The 10,350-nt window shown below is 56.2% G+C and overlaps 1 protein-coding gene across 1 annotated transcript; it reads right to left on the bottom strand.

The window, feature by feature from the left end:
- Positions 1-452: 452 nt before the first annotated feature.
- LOC139237967 (regulator of G-protein signaling 4-like) lies at positions 453-9,568 on the bottom strand. Its single transcript, XM_070867310.1, has 5 exons — positions 9,440-9,568; positions 7,756-7,851; positions 6,328-6,389; positions 1,839-2,005; positions 453-620 (listed from the first exon to the last, which is right to left on the bottom strand). Exons 1-5 carry the CDS (start codon positions 9,481-9,483, stop codon positions 453-455), a joined length of 537 nt encoding a protein of 178 aa, XP_070723411.1. The 5' UTR covers positions 9,484-9,568.
- Between the last annotated feature and the right edge of the window lie 782 nt (positions 9,569-10,350).

Consider the following 10,350-nt stretch of genomic DNA (forward strand, 5'->3'; position numbering starts at 1 on the left):
TCGGCGATTGTAATGGCGTTGAATGTCAAGGGGAGGTGGTTAGAATCTCGCTTGTTGGAGATAGTCATTGCCTGGCACTTGGGTGGCGCGAATGTTACTTGCCACTTAGCGCAAGCCTGAATGAAGTCCAGGTCTTGCTGCATGCTTCAACATTGCTCTTGACCCAAGGACCACAAGTCTTTAATATCTATTCCCCGCTCTCCCCACCAGATTATCTCTCCCACCTGCCCTGACGACTGTAACAGTTACTCAACTACATCTCCAGGATATGTGCTGATATTGCTGCTGTAATCTCCGTTCACTAATATCGAATAAAAATGAGTTCAAAGGTCACTCGTCAGCCCATTGACTCTTCTCATTAGTTGACCAGTTGGGCCAGTGACACTCCACGCGATGGTCTCCACAACGCTCCATGATTCCTCCTCCTTTCTTGGACGTGCATCTTCCTTCCTCTAAGTCTGCTTGAAAAGGCCAAGGTAGAACTGGGACTTAAGAAAGCGAGGGAAGGAGTCTTTCTCCATGAGGCAGTGGATCCGGTTTTGGGCCGGGTCAAAGCAGGAGTGGCTCGGATTGGTCATGTTCCTCTGGACACTGTCTCTGCTGTGGGTGTCGAGATTCACCTGAACGGGGTTACACGAAACAATCAGTGTTCCGCTCATCAGTTCTGTCCCTTGGGCTGCCCTCCCGTTGAAGCTGTTGGCTCGTTGCGGGGGTACAGGTCTCCCCACGCACCCCTGCCCTGTCCAACCGACCCCCCCCCGCCCCCGCGCATTCCGACCTCCCCCCACGCCCTCCGACCCTGCCCCGTAACCTCCGACCCCCCCACACCCTCCAGCCCCCCCGCAAACTCCGACCCCCCCCTCCGACCACCCTGCACCCTCCGATCCCCCCGCACCCTCCGACCCCCCTGCGCCCTCTGACCCCCCCGCAACCTCCGACCCCCACACACCCTCCAGCTCCCCCCCCGCACCCGCCGACCCCCCGCACTCTCCAACCCCCCCGCACCCTCTGACCCACCCTGCACCCTCCGATCCCCCCGCACCCTCCGACCTCCCCCGCACCCTCCGACCCCACACGCACCCTCCAACCTCCCCCCCCGCACCCTCCGACCTCTCCCCCGCACCCTCCGACCCCCCCCACACCCTCCGACCACCCTGCATCCTCCGACCCCCTTGCAACCTCTGACCCCCCATACCCTCCAGCCCCCCCGCACTCTCCGACGCCCCCCGCGCCCTCCAACCCCCCCCGCAACCTCCGACCCCCCCACTCTCTCCGACCTCCCCCCACCGCACCCTCCGACCCCCACCGCGCCCTCCGACCTCCCCCGCACCCTCCGACCCCCCCGCACCATCCGACCCCCCCCGCACCCACCGACCCCCCCCGCATCCTCCGACCCCCCCCGCACCCTCCGACCCCCCCGCGCTCTCCGACCCCCCCGCACCCTCCGACCCCCCACCCGCACCCGCCGACCCCCCCGCACCCTCCGACCCCTCCGCACCCTCCGCACCCTCCAACCCCCCCCGCACCCTCCGACCTCCCCCCGCGCACCCTCCGACCCCTTAAGCTTCCTCTGACCCCCCCATATGCTACGACTCCCCCACCACCCCCCCACACCCTCCGACCCCTCGCACCCTCCGATCCCCTCAGCCCCCACCAACCTCCTCAGACCCCTGCGCCACACAATCCCCCTCCAATACCGCCCTCCTCCTCTGACCCTCCCCTGCCCCTCCTGACCCCCCCCCCTCCCCCATCCCACCTCCTGGTTACTTGACTCACAGAGGAGCGAATAAAAAATAAAAAGCTCAAAAATAATCGGAAGCGAGATGGGGAAAACCTGCCTCCTTTGGGGCCTGGACCTTGACGAACTCATCGTAGATCTTCTGGGCCTTGAGCATGAGCTTGGAGTCGGCCCTGGTGTTCTTGTACTCCTCGCAGGCCAGCCAGAATTCGATGTTCTCCTCGCTGAACTCGGAGCGGAGGAACGCGCGGAATGCAGCCACACCGCCTGAAAGTGCAGAAGGACAATTGCTTCTACAGGAAGGTGCTTCCACCCCCACGCTAGCGGACTGTAGACCCGCTACGCAGCCATTGATCAGTCCCAGTGGGCGCACCCACTGCTGTGTTACTGCAGTACACACAGTCCCAGTACAGCTCTTGTTACAATCTAACCACCCCTACCCCTGACCCCCAAGCACTGTACACACTCCCTTGTGTTGTGTGCACTTTATATTTTGATCCCTTCAATCTTCTCCCATCATCTGTGTTAATCCAACCACATCTCGCACCCACAGGGCGCTCGGGGTTACCAACCCGCCTGGATTGCCCTGGAGTCTCCAGGAATGAAAGGCTGATCAGTGGGTCACGGCCCCGAGCATCACCCTGGTAACCCTGGTAACCCACCGAGCCGCCGGCAGGCAGAGCAAACACTTCAAGGACACCCTCAAAGCTTCCTCGAAAAAATGCAACATCCCCACCGACACCTGGGATTCGCCGGCCCAAGACTAGCTCAAAGTGGAGGAAAAGCATCCGGGAAGGCGCCCAGCACCTCGAGTCTCATCGCCAGGCGCACGCAGAAGCCAAGCGTAAGCAGCGGAAGGAGCGCATAACAACCCAAGCACCCCACCCACCCGTCCCTCTATCCACATCTACCCCACCTGTGACAGAGACTGTAGGTCCTTGCATTGGTCTCATCAGCCACCTGAGAACTCATTTTTAGTGTGGAGGCAAGTCTTCCTCAACTCCCGGGGACTGCCAAAGAAGGAGCGGTAACCCTGGTAACCCTGCAGCGAGTGGGGAGGGCCTTCAGGACAGTGGTGGCTGAAGGCTCTCCAACATCAATGGGGCAAAGGGCAAAGGTCAAAAGGGGAGCCCAGAGGCGGACACTAGCCGTGATGTGGGATGGAGGAGGGAATGGTGGTCGGGGTGGGGGGGGGGGGGGCGGAACAAAGAGATCAAAGAGTTTGCAACAGGATTTTGAACTCCAGGGGCTGGATTTTCGGTTGTCTAACGCCTCAGTTAGTGGCCAGAGTGGGTGTTAATGGGAGCATTAGAGGTTACCAACCGGGCACGCAGCGTTTAGTGCCCCGACCAAAAATTCATTCGAGGCTCACCGGGGGCGCAAACCGCTAGCGTCCGGCCACTGACGACCGCTCCGATCCTGACGTATTCCCGGTGCAACGCCCACGCTTGCGCCCCAGTCGGTAAATTCGGTGCGTGCGCCTCATTGAGCGCCCGCCAATAACAACATCTGGAAAAAACAGTCGGTGCAGGCTCGCAGAGTGATCAACTGACGGCTACTTAAAGAGATGAGGAAGCGCTTCCCTCGGAGGTTGCAGTCAGTGCAACGTTTGCACACAGCACAGTGCGTGAGCCTCCCAGTTTGCAGGGGCAAACAGACATAACAATACGGGGGGAAAACAAGTGATTGTGAAAACTTTAATGGGTGCATTATTATGCCTTGTCTTTAAGACCCGGCTTTTCCCGGGATCTGACTCGGAGTTCCGCACATAGAAACATCGAAACATCGAAAATAGGTGCAGGAGTAGGCCATTCGGCCCTTCGAGCCTGCACCACCATTCAATATGATCATGGCTGATCATGCAACTTCAGTACCCCATTCCTGCTTTCTCTCCATACCCCTTGATCCCTTTAGCCGTAAGGGTCCACATCTTACTCCCTTTTTGAATATATCCAACGAACTGGCCTCAACAACTTTCTGTGGTAGAGAATTCCACAGGTTCACAATTCTCTGAGTGCAGAAGTTTCTCCTCATCTCGGTCCTAAATGGCTTACCCCTTATCCTTAGACGGTGACCCCCCGGTTCTGGACTTCCCCAACATCGGAAACATTCTTCCTGCATCTAACCTGTACAATCGCGTCAGAATTTTATATATTTCTAAGAGATCCCCTCTCATCCTTCTAAATTCCAGTGAATACAGGCCCAGTCGAACCAGTCTTTCTTCATATGCATGCGCAATGGGCCCGCACAATGTACCGACCAAACTTTCGTTATCCCCGCCCTCACTCCCTGCTTCCCACAGCTCTGGTGTGCAACGGTTGATTTATCGTCCCTGTCAGCCCTTTGACCGATTCTGACGAATTCTTTGGCGGAGGACGCAAACTTATTCAAGGTGAGCGAATTTCCATCCCAAGCCGGTGTTGGTTGGTGAGCACGCGAGGGGATTGGATGGTGTAGAGTGTGCCGGGGGTGGGGCTTAGAGGGCGGGTGAGACGAGGCCAACCCTGGGGGGTAACGGGAGTGGGGTCTCGGGGTGGGGCGAGGTGGCACAATGTGACGGGTGCACTGGTCCCACAGACACGGCCAGCTCTCCCCGTGTCTCACCCCAGTCGCCATCTCCATCACTGGACCCAGAGTGTGGGAGGGCTATTCTCCTGCAGCAACATTCGCAGCTGAGTCCAGTCCTGTTGTTGTTTGAGGTCGGCTCGCAATCGTCACCGACTAATGGTCAGGATTGGAAACCCTCCCCCTCTGATCCCTGGGATCAGCCAAATCAATACAAACCAGGGGCCTCCCTGTGACTGTGGCTCATTCCCACAGCATGAGGGGAGGGGGAGAGGGAGAGCCCAGTAACAGTCCTTTTGGTAAGAAGAGAGACTTGCATTTATATAGAACCTTTCACAACCTCAGGATGTCCCAAAGCGCTTTACAATCAATGAAGTGCAGTCACTGTTGTAATGTAGGAAAAGCAGCAGTCAGTTTGCGCACAGCAAGCTCCCATAAACAGAAATGTGATAATCACCAGAAAATCTGTTTTTTTCTTATGTTGATTGAGGGATAAATATTGTCCCCAGGACACTGGGGATAACTCCCCTGCTCTTCTTCGAAATAGTGCCATGGGATCTTTGAAATCCACCTGAGAGAACAGACTGGGCCTTAGTTTAATGTCTCATCCGAAAGATGGCACCTCCAGTGTTCCCTCAGCACTGCACTGGGAGTGTCAGCCTAGATTTTTGTGCTCAAGTCTCTGGAGTAGGATTTGAACCCACAACCTTCTGACTCAGAGGCGAGAGAGTGCTGCCCACTGAGCCACAGCTGACACCTTAGAAGGCAGCTTTCCAAATCACAGCTGCCAGGAATGATAACTTTGGTTGGGGGGGGGGAGGTGGGTGAAGGTGAGACAGGGCGGGGGGAGAGGCTGAAAGTTTAATAGCCCAGCGATTGTTGGAACGAAAACAAGCTGAAGGACGTTGGGTGAGATTTATGATGTGGGGACAGGCTGGTAATGAGAGCCACCTGCAGACCTTCCTCACAGGCTCAAGGACAAGGGGGAGCTCAGTAAACAAACTGAAGCAGGGACGTGTCTGGAGGCACGTATTGCAGAGTGTGGGCGGCTTGAGACCACCCTTAGAGCACCACCATCTACAGCCATGAGCTTTGCCCCCCTGCCTGTTATCCCTCAGGAGCACTGTGTGTGGACCCAGTCTGGGACTATAACTCCCCTCCCTCCCCCACTCCTCCGTCTCTGGGCGCTGTCTGGGGATAACTCCCCTCCACCTGTATCTGTCTGGGTCTATAACTCCCCTCCCACCGTTGCTGTGTCGATATTTCTGAGCGCGCCCAGTTACAGCACCAGAATCACCGTTTCTTAGGGCGGGAGCGGTTGTCGAGATAATGACATCACTCGCTGCCGCACTGCGTGATTCTGTCCACGGGCCACGGGCAGCCCTGTCGCTGCACCAATCACTGGGGGAGAGGCTCATTATTATATGTAATAAATAATCAAACTCTTTCCCCATCCTCCACTGCCCCCACCCCCTGCGCTCCTGACGGTTCTCCCTATTGCTGGGGTACGGTCCATAGAATCATAGAAGGTCACAGAAGGAGGCCATTTGGCCCATCGTGTCCGTGTCGGACACTGGGCCCTGCCAGCTCACTAAAGCTGCCGTCCTTAGTGCATATGTCAGCAAACTATTCAGCTATGGGGGCACCACAGCCGATTCCAGCCCTGTCCTCACTGATATCCACACTCACACTGACACAAATAGACACACGTGTTTGTCCCCTCTCTGCCATTGGGGCGGAGGCTGGCTGTACCAGGCCTCAACTGACAGCACAGACACGAGACGAGGCTCCATCAGTGTTCACGGCCAACGTCCCATCCTCAACCCAGGCCACCGAAACGCAGACTGACTGTCCATTTATCTCATTGCTGTTTTGGATCTTGCTGTGCGTGAAATGGGCACTGGCGTCTGCCCCACAGAGCAACAGTCAGTGCGCTCCGGCCTAATTCACCGTGTGTGAGGATGTTTCGGAGAGATGTCACTGGGCCCGATACAACAGCCAGCCTTTCGTCCTTTCACACTTACGTTTGTGGTCCAGCAGTTTGTCCAACGAGTCTCCCCGTTTAACAGCTTCCTCTGAGTGGGATCTGGAGCAGAAACGAGCCGAGATTAATTTATCTACAAAGCAACAACAACAGCAACATGCATTTATATAGCACCTTTAAAATAGTAAAACTTCCCGAGGCATTTCACAGGAGCGTGATCAGACAATAATTGACACTGAGCCAAAGGGAGGAGACATTGGGACAAGCGACCAACAACTGGCAGCACAGACACGAGATGAGGCCTGGGGCCTTCTGCTCTGACTGGCACAGCACCACATTGGGTTTTGGGGAGGGTAGTCTGGTGGAGTAGTCTGGGGGTGTGGCTACAGTCGGTTGGGGAGTGGCTACAGTGGGTTGGGGGCGTGGTTACAGTTGGCTGGGGGTGTGGCTACAGCTGGTTGGGGGCATGGCTACAGCAGGTTAGGGCGTGGCTACAGTTGGTTGGGGGTGTGGCTGCAGCTGGTTGGGGGGGTGGCTACAGCAGGTTGGGGGCGTGGCTACAGTTGGTTGGGGGTGTGGCTGCAGCTGGTTGGGGGTGTGGCTACAGTTGGTTGGGGGTGTGGCTACAGTTGGTTGGGGGTGTGGCTGCAGCTGGTTGGGGGTGTGGCTACAGTTGGTTGGGGGTGTGGCTACAGTTGGTTGCGGGTGTGGCTGCTGCCGGTTGGGGGCACGGCTACAGCTGGTTGGGGGTGTGGCTGCAGCTGGTTGGGGGTGTGGCTACAGCAGGTTGGGGCATGGCTATAGTTGGTTGGGGGCATGGCTGCTGCCGGTTGGGGGCATGGCTACAGCAGGTTGGTGGTGTGGCTACAGCAGTTTGGGTTGGAGGTGTGGCTACAGCAGGTTGGTGGTGTGGCTACAGCAGTTTGGGTTGGGGGTGTGGCTACAGCAGGTTGGGGGTGTGGCTACAGCAGTTTGGGTTGGAGGTGTGGCTACAGCAGGTTGGTGGTGTGGCTACAGCAGTTTGGGTTGGGGGTGTGGCTACAGCAGGTTGGGGGTGTGGCTACAGCAGTTTGGGTTGGAGGTGTGGCTACAGCAGGTTGGTGGTGTGGCTACAGCAGTTTGGGTTGGGGGTGTGGCTACAGCAGGTTGGGGGTGTGGCTACAGCAGGTTGGGGGTGTGGCTGCAGCTGCTTGGGGCGTGGCTACAGCTGGTTGGGGCGTGGCTACATCTGGTTGGGTCATGGCTACAGAGGGTTGGGGGCATGGCTACAGCTGGTTGGGGGAGTGGGTACAGTGGGTTGGAGGTGTGGCTACAGTGGGTTGGATGTGGGTAGAATTGGTGTCCCAGGTGACTCAAGACTGGCCAGTCTAACATGAGACGCACTGAAGCGACTGCACGACATGACCCCAGCAGACAATCCATAGGTCACTCATTATTCCCACTGATGCTCCACAGTTACTGGACTCACCTGCGGCTCCTGGTCCTCCTCTTATTCCTGTTGGGGGATAAGTTGAACTCTGATTTCAGCAGCAGGGAGCCCAGTCGAGCGCCGACCTCTTTGGCTCTGCAGGTTTAAGAGAAAGAATGTTGGTCTGAGCTAGGGACCAGATCAGCTGGCTCTGTCCTGTGCACACATAACTGGGGCCTCAGTTTACTGTTACAGTCACAGGGGAGTCTTTAGCGAAACCAATACTGGGCAAACCACATCGGTGTTGTTGAATATTGCTGTAAAGCGCTTTGAGATGTCCGGTGGTCACAAAAGGCGCTATATAGATGCAAATCATTCTTTCTTTCCCCTGGGCTAAGAAGGGGTTAACTCTCGCTCACTGTCCTGCCTCACCCTTGCTCTGGAACCCCATCATTATCTGCCCGAACTTGCACCCTTTACTGTGCCTCTCCCTCACTCGCCCGTTCTGCCTTCAGTCATTACGCTCACACTCTGGGGCACTTTCCCTAAATCCATCCCTCTCACCACCTCTCTCGTCACCTTCAGAACTCGCCTCCAAACCAAACTGTTTGACCTCAGCTTTGGCCAAATCTCCTTGTCCTGCCATATGTCAGTTCCCTGTCACTCACCCTTTGCAAATCACCATGGGACGTCCCGCCCGCGATACATGCAAGTCGTTGGTTGTTGGTGGAAATTGTGCTGTGCGTGTGTGTGGGCCCGAGGGATCGTTTGTGTAGGTGGGTGTGTATGTGCGCACGTGTGTGTCCATATGTATGTGTATGTGTGTGCATGTGTATCAGACCTCAAGTTGCTGGAGAAATACCACCAACAATGTCTCCGCAAGATCCTACAAATCCCCTGGGAGGACAGACGCACCAACATCAGCGTCCTCGACCAGGTCAACATCCCCAGCATTGAAGCACTGACCACACTTGATTAGCGCCGCTGGGCGAGCCACATTGTTCGCATGCCAAACACGAGACTCCCAAAGCAAGCGCTCTACTCGGAACTCCTTCACGGCAAACGAACCAAAGGTGGGCGGAGGAAACATTACAAGGACACCCTCAAAGCTTCACTGATAAAGTACAACATCCCCACCGACACCTGGGAGTTCCTGGCCAAAGACTGCCCTAAGTGGAGAAAGTTCACCCGGGAGGGCACTGAGCACCTCGAGTTTCATCGTCGAGAGCGTGCAGAAACCAAGCGCACGCAGCGGAAGGAGCGTGCGGCAAACCAGTCCCACCCTCCCTTTCCCTCAACGACTATCTGTCCCACCTGTGACAGGGACTGTGGTTCCCTTATTGGACTGTTCAGCCACCTAAGGACTCATGATTAGGAGTGGAAGCAAGTCTTCCTCGATTTCGAGGGACTGCCTATGATGATGATGATGATGATGATGGGTGTGCCTGTGTATGTGCGTGTGTGAGTGTGAGTGGCTGTGTGCGCGCGCATGTGAGTGTGTGTGTGTGTATCTGTGTGTGTGGACGAGATCAAGCTCAGCCGTGATGCCCTCCACGGTTGAATGCCACGGTAACGCCGCTCAGCCTGAGACAAGTGAAGAATGGCCGCCTGCCTGCGTTACCGGAGAAAGTGACTGCAGCCGCAACACGCGCCTTCGGGACAGGAGGGGAGGAAATCTGGACTGAAGGCAGGGCTCCCCGCCGCTCAGTCGGACCTCTCTCTGCAATCCCGTGGGGTGCCCTACCTGTCCAAACATGTGGCTGGCGGTGTCGCGAGCCCTTTGCACATCTCCGATCGGTTGCTCGGTCAAATCCCGCCGTCTTCGCTGGGTTCTTGTATCTGTTGCTGCCGCTCCTGAGCTGGGCTCTTTGTACTCTCCTCTCAGCTCCTTCCTGCGCAGAAGTCCATTTAAATAAATGTCCTTAACCCGTGAGGGAGCTGGGCCAGCACGCTGACCAATCGGCAGGCCCTAGATCATGCTGCTGTCAAGGCTGAGGTAACTCTCAGGCCTCGGGGGCTTGGGAAATGCGTTTGTTTCCAGTCAAAGCCATTAGCCAATCCCATGTGCATATCTGCCGTCATTTCCAATCCTGTTGCTGCCTGAACATTTCTAATTATTTACAGCTACGAATGGTTTCTGTGCCTGGAGCGCGTTTAACTGTTTCAGCCCAATTCAAAGCAGACAGAATGTGGCGGTCAGCATGGAGCGGTAATAGAAACATAGAAACATAGAAAATAGGTGCAGGAGCAGGCCATTCAGCCCTTCTAGCCTGCACCGCCATTCAATGAGTTCATGGCTGAACATGAAACTTCAGTACTCAGGCACGCGATCGGTTCCAGCCCGGGCCCTGCAACATTTCAGCCCCGGGAACACGCGAAAACACTGCGAAAACAACAGCAACTCGAATTTACAACACAAAGACAAGCCATTCAGCCCAACTGGTCCGTGCCGCTGTTTAAGCTCTACACGAGCCTCCTCCCACGATTTAATTCACCTCCTCCTATCACCATTTCCTTTCTCCCTCATGTGTTTATCTGGCTTCCTATTAAATGCATCTATACTATTCCCCTCAACTATTCCAGTGCATTGAAATAGCGCCTTTCACAACCTCAGGATGTCCCAAAGCGCTTCACAGACAATGAGGTATTTTTGAA

Source organism: Pristiophorus japonicus, chromosome 24 (genome assembly GCF_044704955.1).
Source record: "Pristiophorus japonicus isolate sPriJap1 chromosome 24, sPriJap1.hap1, whole genome shotgun sequence".
Lineage (NCBI taxonomy): Eukaryota > Metazoa > Chordata > Chondrichthyes > Pristiophoridae > Pristiophorus > Pristiophorus japonicus.